The sequence below is a fragment of the Miniopterus schreibersii genome (assembly GCF_964146895.1).
Source record: "Miniopterus schreibersii genome assembly, chromosome: 4".
Classification (NCBI taxonomy): domain Eukaryota; kingdom Metazoa; phylum Chordata; class Mammalia; order Chiroptera; family Miniopteridae; genus Miniopterus; species Miniopterus schreibersii.
Genome location: NC_138105.1, coordinates 42,518,230 through 42,534,600, shown reverse-complemented (window position 1 = coordinate 42,534,600; position 16,371 = coordinate 42,518,230). Strand labels below are relative to the sequence as shown.

Below are 16,371 nucleotides of genomic sequence, written 5' to 3'. Positions count from 1 at the left end.
AAAAACAGGGATAATACTACTACTATGGCCTGGCTCATTGATAGTTACGAGGGTTGAGTTACTATTTAGAGAGAGCTGAGAACATTTTGGGTGTTAGCGGTTTTGAGCTTTGGCTTCAGATACACGTGTGTGAGCTATACGCGTACATGCACTGAGCCGCAGTGTCTCACTGTCTCGCTGACCTGCCACAGGAAGGACTCTGCTCTAGACAGAGTCCCTCGCAAGCAGGGACTGTTTCATTCCCCTTTAAGCCTCTCCTGACTTACATGAAGTAGCACTCCGTTGCTTGCTTACCTTCTTTCTCGGAAGGATTGAAGAAACTTAAAGTTAACGTTTTATATTACACAGCTGTCAGGTTAGAAACAGAAAATGAAAGGCAAATAAAGGAGATGTATGTAAATATGCTTCCACTAGAGTCCATATAGTTCCCCCGAGGAAACATTAAGTTTTACTCTGAATTTCTGGGCAGACTGGGCAAAAAAGGGGGATGTAATAGATTATACATTTCTCATTACCTGAGGAGAGGGAACATGCCAGTTCTTTGAGAGAAACAAGCTTTCTCCTGATAATAAATTCCAAAAGAAAGTTATCACATGACATCATATAAGAAAAATGGCACAACATACTATAAGTTTGCATACCTAATAAACAACAAAATGGGTATTTAGCTTGTTGTAAATATTACATCTCTTAGCTGGGTTTTATTTCAAGCAAGACAGTAACAGGTAAGATATATTAAATGAATACTGTGAGCTGGTCTGTTTTAAGTGATCCTTACAATAACCCTGTGAAGAGCTGGTATTACTCCCAGAGACCAAGGCATGGAGAGATTAAGTAGTTTGACCAGGGCCATCTAATGTTATAAATAAGCAGAAGCAATAAGATAGGAAAAATGATTCATAGAGAAAAAGGAATGACTAAATTAGACAGTAAATGGATCAGACATACAACAGAGATCAGATTTCCAGACCCCTCCTGAATTTCCATTACTACCGTGGATCTGGAACCTCCCTCTGAGTTCAACCCACAAGGACCCAGTCATTCCATAATCCTGATTCAGACTTCCGTAAAATTCCCTTATGCTTTTCTGGAGCAATCTCTTATTCTACAACCAGAGCAGCCAAAGAAATATATTACTGGACAGGGAGTTATCTAAAAATTTAGTTTACTTTTTCCCCACTTTAAGAGCAAGATCAAAATGAATGGCTAAGCACATTTCCTTCCTATATTTGAAATGTCAATGTAGAAGTACAAGAGATAGTAAAGTCTTAACATAATGAGAAAGACAGGAAGAGAAATGAGAGCTCTCAAGATTTTCAGAAAGCATTTGGAATATCACCTGGGATAAAAAGTGATGTTTCATAATGATAAAAAGAATTGGTTCACCAAAAAGACATAATCCTAAATGTTTGTGTTCCTTAACAACAGACTTCAAAATATGTAAAACAAAAACTGATAGAAAGAAAAGGAAAAAATAAACAAGCACAAAATTATAATTGGAGATTCTAACACTGCTCTCTCAATAATTGATAGACAAATCAGTAAGATTATTGAAGAGCTGAACAATATCATCCATCAACTCAAATAACTGACATTTACAGAACATTCCACTAGCATTCCACAGCATCAGGACACACATTATTTTCAAGTACACATGGAACATTTATCAAAGGAGATTATATTCTGAGTCATAAAACAAATTTCAATATACATGAAAGGATTTACATTCTACAAATTATTTTCTCTTACAATGGAATTAAATTAGAAATAATAGCAGGAAGACCTCTGGAAACCGCCCCCCCCATAAATTTAGAAACTAGACAACATACTTCTAAATAAACCATGGATCAAAGAAAAAGAAATCACAGGGCAAATTAGAAAATATTTTTAATTGAATGAAAGAGAAACATGGTTTATGAAATTTTGTGGGATACAGCTAAAGTAGTGCTAAAGTGAAGTTTATAGCATTAAAATGCTTCTATAAAAAAATAGAAATGTCCTAAATCAGTATCCTAAGCTTTCATTTTAAAAAACTAGAGAATGATAACAATGTAAACTGACAGCAGAGAAAAAGGAATAGTGAAGTGAGAGCAGAAAACAGAAAAACAGTAGTAGAAAAATCATTGAAACTAAAAACTGGTTCTCTAAAAATATAAATAAAATTGATCAATCTTGAGTCAGACTGATCAAAGAAAAAGAGAGAAAACACCATCTACCAGTTTCAGAAATGAGAAGACACACGCGTATAGTGTATGCAAACGTAAGAATGCTAATTAGGGAAAAAGCAATATGCTGATAAACGAGTTATACGAAACGGCTAAATTTCTTGAAAGGCACTGCCAAGTCGACTTAAGTAGAAATAAGTTAAACAGTGGGTTTATACCCCTTAAAGACATTGGATTGGTAACTTAAAAAATTCCGGGCCCACAGGGCTTCACTGGTGAATCCCACCTGACGTGAGGAGGAAATAAAGGCTGGTCCGCCCTAAGGAAACAGAAACCCGCGAAGCGCCTCTGAACCCCTCCTGCGAGGCCCAATTGCCCTGACGCAGCGCCAGACAAAAGCCATTTCATAAGAGGAGAGCCATAGAGTAATATCTCCCACGGACAGGGATTCAAAACATCTTAAAGAAGAAAAAAGAAACTAAAGAAAAAATAAAGCAAATAGGAAAACCCCCTTCAAAGAAGCCTCACTATTACATACTGTGTGTCCTGCCAAAGCAGGACACCAAAGGTCTTTTTCTGCACACGGGAAAGTACACTGTGTACACTTCCTGTACCTTCCTTTTTGTATTAACAGATTCTGAAGGTTACTTAACAAAACAAAACAAAACAAAAGCCCCTTCGAGGATAGTAGCAGCTGGCCTGGGCGCCCGCCGGGGCCTGGTGCGCGTGAAGCCCGCTCCTCCGGCCTCGCCTTGCGGGGGACGCCGGCCGCGCCCTCCCGGCCGCACTCGGCATGAAGCCGCCCGCAGAGGGAACCCCGCGCTGCCCTGCTGAGAAGCCCAGGACTTCGCTGTCCCCAATAAACGAACGTCCTCTGGTATCTGGGACCATGGGGCCGTACAGAAGAAAAAGGTGAGCAGAGAACCCTGCACCTGAGCTGGAGCAAAGCTCCTGCGGGGAAAGGAGGACCTTCAGAGACCCCAGTTCCTCTCTCAGACATGGCAGAAAAGCCTGCAGGAGGCACCGAGGCTGTGAAAGGAGAAGGAATGGAATTAATTTTCTTTGTTATACAAAGATGTGTCCCCTCACATAGCGGGACTTGGCTTGCGGGCAGCCTCTGGCTCTCGTTGGCTCAGGGTGTTGGATGCCTCCCGCCCGGTGCTCCACTGGGCCGCAGGCCCTTGTGTATTTCCTCAGCACACAAGGTTACCAGCGTCCTGAGTTGAGAGCCAGCTTCTTCCCTTGGCCCAGTTGTTCTTGTTTCCCAACAAAAATACTTAAATGATAAATTTCCTCTTGAGCGCCACGATGACTTCCTCCCCCAGAATTTGATAGTTAGTTTTTATTCTTTCAGTTTTAAATATATGAAAATTTCTATGGTGGCTTTCTCTTTAGGCAATGAACAAATTAGAAATATATTTGTAATTTTCAGGTGAATAATTTTTTCTTGTGACCTTTTTTTTAAAGAGGGGACTCAGGATCGTGAAGTGAATTTTTTCTTGTGCTCAGTAAATATGCCGTATATGATATCAGTTAATGAAATTTCTAGTGTGTCCAGTACATGGTCATTTTTTATAAATAAATATATATTTTTGACTTATTTGATAGTTCTATATGAAAACCTCCATCAGAATCTAATAATAAGATTGAGCCTGTTATTTTAGTCAAGCTTAACAGCTGTTATTCAAAACTTTTAAAAATATATATATATTTTTTTCCTCACCTGAGGATATATTTTTTATTGATTTTGAGAGAGAGAGAAGGAGAAGAACATCGATGTGAGAGAGAAACATCAATCAGCTGCCTCCCGTATGCACCCCAACCAGGGACGGACTCCACACCAACCTTTTAGTGTACTGGACCCGACAACACCCCAACCAACTGAGCCACCCAGCCAGGGCTGTTCAAAACTTTTAAACCTACTATACTTGTAATATTCTGGGGGGAAAAGCATTTAAATAAATTTCTCCTTGTTCTGAAATTTTTATGTATCTTAAAGCTGTGTTATTAGGTATATTGTTTTCTAACTGCTATATTTCTCAGAAAATTAATTTATGAATCACTGATATTTGGATGCCCCTTTAATTTTTTATGAATTCTGTTTTGTTTTATATTAATCAAGTTATGCAAGCTTTCTTATTGTTGGCATTTGCGCTATTATATGAAAATCCAAAAGAAACGAATGACTTGTTCTCTGTCTCAAGGAAGTTATAATTCCTACATATATCTATGTTTTACTATTTCCTAAAAGCTTGAATTCAAGGCTCTTTTATTTTCTCCTCTCACAAATACTTCCTTTAGTTCTTACAATATTCTTATTGATACACATATTTGATTTGATATACCTTGTGCTCTCAGTTATAAGTAAGAAGTTTCTAAACATTTGAGATAGCTATACTAAAATTAATACAACATTCAGGAAAATAAGATATTTATATACAAATATTGTCTAACCAAAGCATCAAAATGATTGATTTCTTTTTTGTGTTTATTAATTTAGTTTTTACTAAATGTAAAACAAAATATGTGTTCTGGAAGTTTGATGATTATGTGCATATAGCCTAAAAGAAATCCTGGCCTGGCTCTTCATATGTACAATACAGCCTTCCTTTGTTATGGTAATTAAAGAGCAGACATTATGAAAGGTTTCTCCACAAAGCTTACAATATGGTAGTTATCTCTTAAGCCTTCAGGTTTGAAATTGGAAAATGTATTCGTAATGTATTTTTGATGTGGGGAAAATTAAAATATGTTTAGTGAAAAGATGAACTATTCCACAACAGAAACTTAAAACCTCAAAGAAATGAGGTCACCCACTGCCCAACATAGTCAGAATTTGACATTTCAGTTAAATTTACTACAGATACCTTATCCAAGAAATATAAAATGATAGAGCTGGAATGAGCCTAAAGATTATTTGACTTAGTTTTTATTTTATTTTATCCAAAAAAGCCAAAAGAGTATAGTGAACAGAATACCAATGGATAGTTTGTGAAGATGAGTTTATAAAGGTATATATTTCTTTCTCATGACAGAATATCGTTACCCACACTAGGAGAAATGCCATAATAAGAGAAATGTAACTGCAGGTTTTGTTATTTACTCTTCCACAGCCGTTCATTATATTGCTGAAAAGAGCATGAATAAAATTTGGTTTTATTTTTAACTTACATGATTTTTTTCCTTTTGTAATTTAAACCAGCTTTATTTTAAAAGGTGTCATGTATATAGCCCCACGTACACTATTTTTCTTGTCATCATTTATAGAACTACTTCAGCGTTATAAGGAAATACGTTTGGATGGAGCAAAATTAGAATGTATGTGATAAAGCTACAGGTGTAAAGAATTGATGAGTTTACTTTTTCCAAAGAAAGCTCTTCATGCAGTTGTTTAATGTGAGAGATTTTTCTTGAAAAGGTTAAAAAAGTTCTAATCAACTTTTGTACATTATGTAGAACTTCATTTTCTAAACTCTGAAAAAGAAAGTTTCATATTTAATGGGGAATCATGAATTATTCCATTTATTATCTACTTCCTCCTTTCAAAGACATGATCTGGATAAAAGGCGGGGTGAATAATTTCAAAAAAATACAATACATTTTTAATGGGAAGGTGCAAACTACAGATTCTCATGACTATTAGCAAGTGTAGAGGAAACAGAATTTTACTTGCAAAACTCGTCAAACTCTTGAAAAGATAAAATGTATGACATACTTTAGTAAAAAAAGAGCACAAGTGAGTCCAAGTTTTCTTTTAAATGCAACTTGTTGTTCTTACTAACTTTTGTCTTTATATTTTCAAGCCTTACATTTTTATTAAGAGTTTGATGTTTCACTCAATTTACATGGAAAATTGATAGTTCTTTTATATAGAAAGATGTAGAGATGAAGAATGGAAAGAAAACAATTAAATGATATTATTTGAGACCCATTGTCCTAAAAGATTTCAAAAATTTGGAGAGCAGTCACAGAATTATGTTTTAAAAAACAGAGTGACATATTGTAAAGAGCTTTATATTAATTAAAAATTATAAATACTAATTCAGACAAAAATATGGAGGCGATGAGCTGGCACAATCCTGTTAACGCGCGTTTGTGGTCCATTGTTTGTAGTGATATAGTATAAAACTTAGTTTTTGTTTTTCTCTTTTTTATGTTTATTCTCATTATATTAGAATGCAGAACATAACAGAATTGTTACTTATTCAGAATTCTTTTTTAAAAAATTGTAACTCAATCCAAAAAATAAGTTTATTTTCAATCTTTACTTTTCAGCTTATATTTAATTAGTTAAGTACCAATATAACCAACTTATATTGGTTATACAATTGTTTCCCTATAGTGGGAAGTTATAGTGTAAATTGCAAAAAGCCCCACCAAGAATCAGCAGGATTGCCTCAGTGAGCCAGAGGTGTTTGGACTCAATTGCGGTGCTTCTGGTTTGAAAATACCTTCACTGAAAAATCTTTTTAAACAATTGCATTCGTTTCAGACCTTTCCATGTAAAATCTTTGTCTTAAAATGTCTTTTGTAAAAAAGAGGTTTGAATTTCTCCAGGGAGTTTGCAAGTAATAAGACTGTTTATAAAGATTTTATGTGTAATTAGCCTCATAAGTAGCCTTCTTCCAATGCTTTTCCACTAAACTTCTAAAGAAACACATTTTTTAAAATATGGCTAAGTTTGAGATTTTTTTAGTAAACAAAATATTTTAGTAAAGAAAATCTTTCAGTAGAGAAAATATGTGTGACAGCTATGTGGGTAAATATTTTGGTAATACTTTATATTGACTGTTGAATAATTTATTCATTTCTGATTGATTACAATCGCTGTACTTCAAATATTTCATTGAATGGGAATCACTTGAGTAAACCATTTTTAACAGGGTATGTACCTGAAAAAATGCCTTTATGTTAAGAGAATTATTTAAAGCTATTGTAAGGATTGTAGTCTGTCTACTAAATAACCACGGCTTTCCTGTGATATTGGGTAACAGTCACCAGCAAAAATTCTATTTGATTAATTAACGTTTATTGATTTCACAAAAAGTTACTACCTTTTTGCTAAATATTTGTTTAACATAATTGAATCTGAGAAATAATCTTTGTTCCATTCTACATGAATATTCTGTATATCCTAAAATAAAATCATCCATGTTGAAGTGGATTCTTATTGTGCTATTGATAAAATTCTTTGCTGATCAAAATTTTTAATATTTTATTTTAATATTTAATATTTATTATTTAATATTTAATATTTTTATTTTTTATTGAAAGAATTATATTAGTAACAGTTCCATTTACAGAATACTGTGAAGTAAGCTTTCTTAGTAATTATTATTATTATTATATGTTTTTAAAAAGAATTAAAGGTTGACTTAGATTAAATAGTTTTTTCCAAATAGTATTTTTCAGTTTGTATATACACTTTTAAAGTGTTGAAAATAAATCTAATTCTAAACTGAAACCAAACTCCTGCTGTAGTAATACTTATGTTCTGATTTGCTGGTAACATTTTTATGTTGATTGGATTTTTCAGTTTACCATTTACTGGATAGTAATTCTAATAAAATTTCCAGGAACAGTATAAACTAATATATGCCTTAGTGAAATGAAGCTAAAATGTTATTTATGATCTTTATAAGGAAGATTTTAGATTAAATTACAGCAATATATAAAGTACATTATGATACAGTGCAAGTGTAGCACAATAGATATACCTTTAAAATTATTTTTTAAATTTTCTCTTAAGGAAAATGTGATTAAAATTTCACAAAGAAAATCAAGATTATTATAATGGTTGTGATGTTAAAACTCCTATTACCTGATTAATCATAACTCTAATAATATTATTATGAGTTATTTTATTGAGATATATGTTAAAAATGTACATAAGCTGCAGTGATTACATCTTGTTCATTATATGCTCATTTTTCTTTAAGGACATTCTGCTAAAATGTTTAGGAGAAATTAATAACAGTGTTCATTTTAATGACTAATTCTAATTGTAATGACTAATTATAGTAAAGGATAGATTCTTTGGTCCCAAGTATAACAAATTCTACTTTTTGAGATATTAACCTCTAAATAGTTAAATTAACTCATATAGAACATAAGCAGTAATTATCAGGTTATTTATGATTTGTCAATACTGAAATGCAGAATGAATTTGTTTTAGAGAAATCATCATAATTTTAAAAGTGTGTATATGTATATATATACACACACACATATATATATATATATATATATGTAATCTGGATTGATAAAATGTCTTATTAAGTGTGTGAATGCTTATCTCTAAAATATATTTCTAATTTTTCCAAACATGAGAATTGAGTGGTTTGAAAACTGTTCATGTGTGCTATGCCATCTGCCCTATTTACATTTTTAAGAGTTGAGTATTTGTTAACTGATCTCACAGACAGCTACATGTTTTGCTGTTACCAGATGGATGAGATAGAATACCATGCATAACTTTACATTTATCTTCTTTGAGTGTCACCTTATTTGCATATCAATTAAAATAATATCTGTATTAAGATGGATAATGAAAGTTATCAAATTTACATGATGTGACTGCAGTTTGCGAAATTTCCAGTAGATGCCCCCAGAGACCAGTCAACCCACTGGCAATCCTTTACATTGGAAATGGTACTTTTTTATATCGAAACTTTTTCTCTTGCTGTATTTTGAAGTACATGGAAAATAAATTAAAGGTCCTACAGAGCTCAACTCTCCGATGGTTATTACACAAAAATATGTATGAGTGATGGTAGAGTAATGCGTAATCAGTATTAATCAACACCATTACTGATCATTGTTAAAAACGTAAATGTGTAAAATTAAGACACATGCTTTCAGTTTTCATTGTGAAATCATTCTATATGCTTTTAAAGTTGACATTTCAAACTTAGTTAATTTTGTGTCTTTCTAACTTTTCTCTATATGCTGGGTAATGCTGTATCTTTGCTTTAGCTTTTTGGGGGAAAATTGTCCTTTTCACAAAAAAACTATAAAACATACCCAAATAATTTATGATTTTTATTTAGTGTCTGTATGAAAATAGATTTTTTTTCTGCATTCTAATTATACATAATATCCATCTACACTGAAAAGTCTGGCTAAGAATAGTGACTCACTTTATTCCATGGAAATTATATTAACTGAAGCTATTTAAGTATTAATTTAAGAGTCAATGTAATTATCCCGTAGGTGATTCCAATAACATTTATCCCTACGATATGATTGTAAGACTGTTATAGCTGACACAAAGATAACCCACTGGTGACTTATAAATATTAATTTAATGGAATAAAAGTATTATCCTGACTTTTGATTAGATATTGCATATCTTTTGAGTTTATCTTTGTCAGATTAAATAAAAATTTTATGATCTTTTTAAAAAGTATGGTTATTTTATTGAATTGCTTTTGAAATATTTTACTGAATGTGAAGTTTCTCCTTGATACAGCATTTCAGTTTGTGCTATGAAGAAAATATGTTAAAGATATTAATTCTATAACAGAATAGTTGATAATGCATTTTGATTCTGAAAGTCTAATAACTAGTATAAATACCTGTAAGTGCAGAGAGAAGAAAATAAGTTGTCATATCTATTTATTACATTTATTCATGTTTTTCATATTCGTAGAAGTGTGTGCTTTCCATCCTTTTATGTTTCTCTCGCGCAGTATTTTCCCTGTTAGACTTTACACCCTTGAGTGGGAGTCACATCTATTTAATTGGCTTTGCACAGATGCTGTTGGCTGTCTGCTCCCTCGTTTTTAGGAAGGGGGTTCTCTGGGAGAGTCCCAGAATGACACCCATCCTTTCCCCCAGTCCAGCAGGGACAAAACAGCCCCTTTCAAGTTCCACTTACATTGTAATTGTCCAGTTATGTCAAATTCCTACACAATCCATGCAAATAAACAGAAAGTCGTGTGCAGGGGGAGGAAGAGATGAAAAATCAACAATTTTTGATGTCATAGGAGGCAATGTGGTAAAGCGGGAAAATTCAGAATTTCCAGCCTGAGCAACCTGGGTGCGAATTCCAGGTGTGCCACTTATTAGCTTATATCGTGTCGAGCAAGTCCCAACCTCAGTTTTGTTTGTTTTGACCTGTGAAAACAGAAGTAGTACTTTGTAGAGTTATTTTGTGAGTTAGAAAAGAAATAATGCCCACACAGTAGGTGCTCTGTAAACAGTAGCTATTCAGAATGGTTGAAGGCAGAGTTGAAAAATGATATAATATCTCGGAGGCCGGTTAACAGAAGGCCCCCGGTTCCCAGCGTCTCCGCACATCCAGCTGCTGTGCAGGTCTGTCAGTCAGGTTGCTCGGTTTCACTTTCTGCCAGCCTACAGATTTTTTTAGTCTTAGAATATTTTAGGGAAATTCTGATTAAATTCAGAATACTTACATATAATCTCTATTGAATAATGCCTTTGACTAGTAATGTAGTCCATGTGAAATGCACGACTGCTTAATTCTTAAATCCATTCCTCTCCAGCTGCATCCCTTAGCCAGGGCAGCCTCGGGTACCTGCGGTGGCGAAGACCTTCTTAGAATATAGACTGGTGGAAGGCCGGCACACCCGCGGATGTCACAACCTCTGCTTCCATGAATAGCGCGCTTTCTGTCAGGACAACTCTTCCCAAATTCCATGTGATCAAATCTCTCCATAATTTTTTCCAGAATTCTTAATTTTCAGGGTAGTGACTTCAAGTCAAGGATATGTTTCTTCTCCTGATATTTAGAAAGGACATGTTTTAATTTAGACTAATATTTGTTTTGATGTATAAATGAAACCAGGGACTTATCACTTTCTGTCGAAGTGAAATAATGAATTTGCACTCCACTTACATTTCTATTTGCATCTTTTAAAAATTCCTTTCCATAAAGTGAGTGAACTTTGGCTATGGCTCTCTGTTATGAAATATAAAACCTGAGAAATCCAAATAGAATATAATGGTAGAGATTAACATATGTTTTTATTTTCAGATACCCAGTTTGTTGTAATAAATAAAAATTATTGCAGTGAAAAGAAGTTATTTGCATTAAGTATAAAGTATAAATAAGAACCTATTTAGCAAATCACTACAACTGCTCTTTCTGCTCTCAAATATCAGTAATGAGGCTTACACAGTTTGGGTGTGCATGTATACACGTACATAAAATAGAGATATCAGCAGAGTAACATAAGTATTTAAAAATGCAATTCTATTTGAAATCTCTTTTGTAAAGAATGGTCTATTTTAAACATGTATTTGAAATTTTAAAAATTGCTTTTATATTGTGGCAGTTTTAAAAATTGCTCTTATATTGTGGATATTTTGAGGCTGAAAGATGTCTTGAAAACAAGCGTTGTCCAGTCCCTTGTGAACCAGTTTCGTGTTCTTTGGTCAGAGACAGCAGAAACTGATTCTGACTAAATAAAGTCGAAATTATTTTATTGAAAAGGTATTAGGTAACTAGCTCAATTTAAAGGACAAATGGCTCAGAAGAGAAGGACAAGACCTGGGATGCTTGAATGGGTCTAGGTAGCAAGACCTACTTGAGACTCCTGTAGGGATGTCACTGCCAGGGTGTTTGAGCTCCCACAACCTTCTATACTTTTGTGTTTCTTGCCTCAAGTTTCAAAATCCTAGGAGAGAGGGCAGTGGCTTAATTTAGATCACTGACCCACCTGCAGCTAGCAGGTCTTTGAAATCAAATCCAACCAAGAGGACACACAAGGTGGGACCAGCCATTTCCAAAAGCACTTTGCAGCGCTGGAAGGACCCAGTCCAGCCAAGGCAGCCTCCCCTTCCAGGGGAGGGAAATAGGCGGAGAGTGGTTTTCTGCTTTTCTGTCCCAGCTGAGATTAGAACTGAGATGGCCTCCTCTCTAATGTTTATTTTTATTGTTTAAAATGAATAGTCTGGTTTTTGTTTATTTATAATATTCTCTATTTCTGCTCCAGCATGCTCTCCTCACTCACAGGAAAGCACGCTGGCATGAACCTACCGAAGTGTCAGTGCTTGTCTGAAGCAGGGTTGCATTTCCAGCCCCTACCCTCTCAGACCTCCTACACCACCCAGAAACTAACTGCCTTTGGGGAGCACCCCTTGGATGTCTTCTGAGGCTCCTCAAACTCAAGTTATCTGAACCCAAACTCATTATCTTTCCCCCCAACTTTTCATCCTTTCGTGTCCCCCTCTTAGCAAGTTAACAATTACCCACTCCGAAAACCTGATGGCCATCCTAGCTCCTCTCTTCCATCACCCCCAGCATTCACTCCTTGATCAAGTAATCAATATTTCAATCTCCTGCCTATGTGTTGAATCCGCCCGCCCACTTCTGCTTATCCCTCTCTCCTCCAGGGCCATTGTCTGACATTCAAATTGAACTGGGCATCCTGCCCAGCTCTATCTGGCAGTCCGAGATTGGGGGCTTGTCATCACTTTACTTCCAGATCTTGCTCTAGGGCCCTGTGATAGACACTGAAATTCCCTATCTGTATCCATTTCTCCCTTCTTTGCTAGTATAACTCCAGTTTTGTTGAGGGTGGCAAAGTGCCCTAGAACATGCAGGACATTTGTCCTTCTGGTCTCCTTACAGCAAGGGTGGCCATGTGGCAGGGTTCTGGCCAGTGGAACCCAAGTGGACATCCGCGAGTAGTTGCAGAAATGGTCCTGTTTTTCCCAATAATAGTGAAAGACACAGCTGGTGCCACCCCATTTCCCCCTTTTTTTCTCGCCTTGGAGGTGGAAATGATCATTTGGAGCTGGAGTGGCCCTCCGGTGACCAGCAGGGGACAGACATGGAGGAAAGGTTAAAGGATCCCAGAGGCACCAAGGCCAGTGGCCGCCGCCCTCTCGGCACCTTGCGCTGAGAGAAACAGAAGCCTCCAGTTCTGAGGGCAGCGGGGGGCGAGCGCCCTCTTACTTGTGGTCGAATCTCCCCTAACCTGCGGGGTTCCGCTCAGGTGCCATCTCTGTGGCTCTCACTGTGTCCTTTTGCGTCAGCTCTGGGGTAGGCTGACCTGACCCCTTCAGGGGCTCCTCAGGGCGTCTCGTTCTCGGCTACAGCTGTGCCCTCCTTCCGTCCCAGGGGGCAGCCCGCACAGCGGCCTTTTAGCCTCCCCCCCCCCCCCCCCCCCCCCCCCCCCCCGTGTCACAGCCTCCCACTGACTCCTCTCCACACTCTATCTCCACTGGAGGGCAGAGACTCAAATATGTTATTTCTTCTCTCTTCCCCATTTCAAATATTTTTGTTTGTTTCAGACGAGATGGCAGCTTTGGGGCTCTTGGCCTAGGAACGCGCTTCCCTTATTTCCTTGGCGGACCAGCCCTGTAAAAGCAGGCGCCCGGCCTGGGCGGCGGGTGGCGGAGGGCTGCAGTTCAGCTGGGGCGCCCTCCCAGAGGAGTTTTCTAAAATGCAGTGTCATCCAGTCATTTCCCTGACTCAGCCCCTCCCACGGCTCCGCCTCACCCCCGCGTGGAGTCCCAGCTGCTCACCACGACTTGAAGGCCTCTTCCTGATCTGGGTCCTGCCTTTTTAAAACAATTATCTCCTTCGCCACTCTCCTCTTCGCCACTCGTTACGTACTTTGTTTTACACCTAAGCTGATCCACTGAGTAAGAAATCCTTGGCGGATGGGGCCTGGGCCTTTTTGTTTTGTTTGTTTTAAACTCTGTGGGTAATTCTTTGGCATGGCCAGGAGTCGAGAACCAGTGGAGCAGGACTTTGCGTTTCCCAGCCCACTTTCACATCCATAACTTCACTTGGATCTTAGAAGACTCCTGTGACGCAGGGAGGGCACACATCAATGTACACATGTCACAGAAGACAAGACACGAGGTCCATGGAGATTTCATAGAACTGGGTGTTCTGACTCAGACCTCGGGTGTTTTGACTAATTCTAGGCTATTCTACTCTACACGGAAATTTTTATTTCAAGTAGTATCACATCAAGTCAGTTTTTTTAATACTTTAATTGTCTCCTATTTTTCTGGAATGTAAAATTCTTAATATAAAGCTGTATCATTTGGCCTCTAAACCCTTGGTTAGTGGAATACTGGTCATTACACTGTTGTTATCCCATAACCCTATTTCCTGTATGGGAATTTTCATCACCTGAAATTATTTATTATTTGTTTACTTATTTGTTGGTTGTGTACTCCCAGGAGAATACAAATTTACCCCAGGGCACTGAACTTATTTGGTCTAGAATAGTGCTTGGCGCTTAGCAGGAAACTCAATATCTATCTTTGAATAAATAAGTAGAATAGTCACTTGTCACTTTATCTCCTTATATATGAATTATGACTAAGTAGTAAAGTGCTAACCTAACAAATCTTTACTATAACCCAAACTTAAAATAATTTAAAGATATATTTAGTAATAAATTTCAGTAAATATATTCTGCATGAATGAATGAATGAATGAGTGGATGGATGAATGAATGAACCTCCTTAACATACAGGGAAACCATTTACTGTCGAAAGCATTGCTTTAATATTAAGTGACGTTTAATTTTTGCTTGGCTTATTGGTTGTTTTGTTTTTTGGTAAAAGTCTGGCATGTCAAGTAGTTTTGGATCATCAGTGGCTATGATCTGAATGTTTGTTTCCCCCGATATTTATATGTGGAACCCTAATCCCCAAAATTGTTATCAATGGGGCCTTTGGGAGGTGCTTAGCTCATAAGTGGGATTAGTACCTTATAAAAGAGGCTCCAGGGAGATCCCTGCCCCTCCCACTATGTGAGGACACAACACAGCTAGAAGGTGCCAGCATGAACCAGGAGAGGGCCCTCACTAGAAGGCGACCACACTGACGCTTTGATCTTGAACTTCTAGCCTCCGGGAACTGTGGGTGATACATTTCTTTTTTAAATAAGCTACTCAGTCGTATTTTGTTATAGCAGCTCGAACCGACTAAGGCATCAGTCAGCTAGTTTATTTGTCCTTACCAAAGGGAACTCAGCCCTAGAACTGATATATTTATCATGTAATTTCATTAAACCTACCGAATCGAGTTAGCTCCTGGCATCTTTCCTCTTTCCTTGAAGTTGGTCCATTGTGAGTGTTTGAGGCAAAGACAAGTTTTCAGTGCTCTCACCCAGGGAAGAAAGGCAGCCTGATTCAGCCTTTCATTGTCACAGAATAAAAACACAGCAGGCGTTTCAGGCGTGAGAGTAAGCGCTCCCTCTGCCCCATTGCCAGCTACCGGAACGCCTACGAGAAGAACGTCTGCGTGGACATGCTGCGCGACGGCTTCCACAAGTCCTTCGCCGAGCTCTTCGCGCTCATGGAGAAGTGGGACGCCCTGAGGGAGGCCGCCAGGCGCAGGTCCATCTTCTGGGTGCAGAGACCCCTGAAGGAGCAGCCCGACAAGCTGGACCACTTCTACTTCTACCTGACCAGGGCCGAGGTGGCGGAAAGGAAAGGTGAGTGGAGGGAAGGTTCCAGATTGTTTCCTCTATGAATTCGAGACATTAAGACAGCTTAGCACAGTCTAACCTAGTCAACTAAGCATCTTGATGGAATAAGTGATGGGGAATCCTCACAACATCCCCACTTTCCAATGTATTCAGATCTTCTGTATCATTCATTATAAATCTTTCCATAATTTTTCTTTATATATGATCTGAGTATTGACTTTCACTGAGGAGATACTTTCAAAGAGCACTGTAATTTGAAAATTATACTGATTTTCTAGTATTTATATAATGGAACATGAAGGTTTCATCAATAAGTTCTACAGGTTTCAATCAGATTTTTTGTTAGTAAGTAGTGAGAAGACACAAAAAGCTGTAATTCACAATTATGAATAAAATTGCTAATTTTATGTATGTCATCACATCATTTTTAACAAAGTCCTTTTTTTTGTATCCTAAAATTTTCCAGAAAGTCACTATGTTTCAAGTATTGAAGAAAATATTTTAATCTCTACTATAGTACTGATATTGCTGTCATAAGTATTTATTAGAGATTAGTCATAAGTTATATATTAGAGATTAGTCATTTTATATAGCCAAAGACAGGAAATCCTAGATTTTGACACAGATTTTGTGTTCTAAATTATTCTTTCCTTCAACTTTTTGCGTGAAAATACCATGGGACTCAAAAAGAGAAGTTCAGGCCCCAGCATGACAATGTCTACATTTCCCTCCAGGCCTTTCTATGAGAAAATATTAGGCAACTTTTTGTTACTTATTGCTACC

At 37.0% G+C, this 16,371-nt stretch overlaps 1 protein-coding gene across 2 annotated transcripts in view; it reads left to right on the top strand.

Annotated features, from left to right (window-relative positions):
- The window catches only part of TTC29 (tetratricopeptide repeat domain 29), a 315,521-nt gene that overhangs the window by 177,180 nt on the left and 121,970 nt on the right, over positions 1–16,371 (top strand). For both annotated transcript variants that reach the window (XM_081136670.1, XM_081136671.1), the window contains exon 5: positions 15,371–15,594. In XM_081136670.1, coding sequence (XP_080992796.1) covers positions 15,371–15,594 — 224 coding nt within the window. The remainder of the gene's footprint in view (positions 1–15,370; positions 15,595–16,371) is intronic.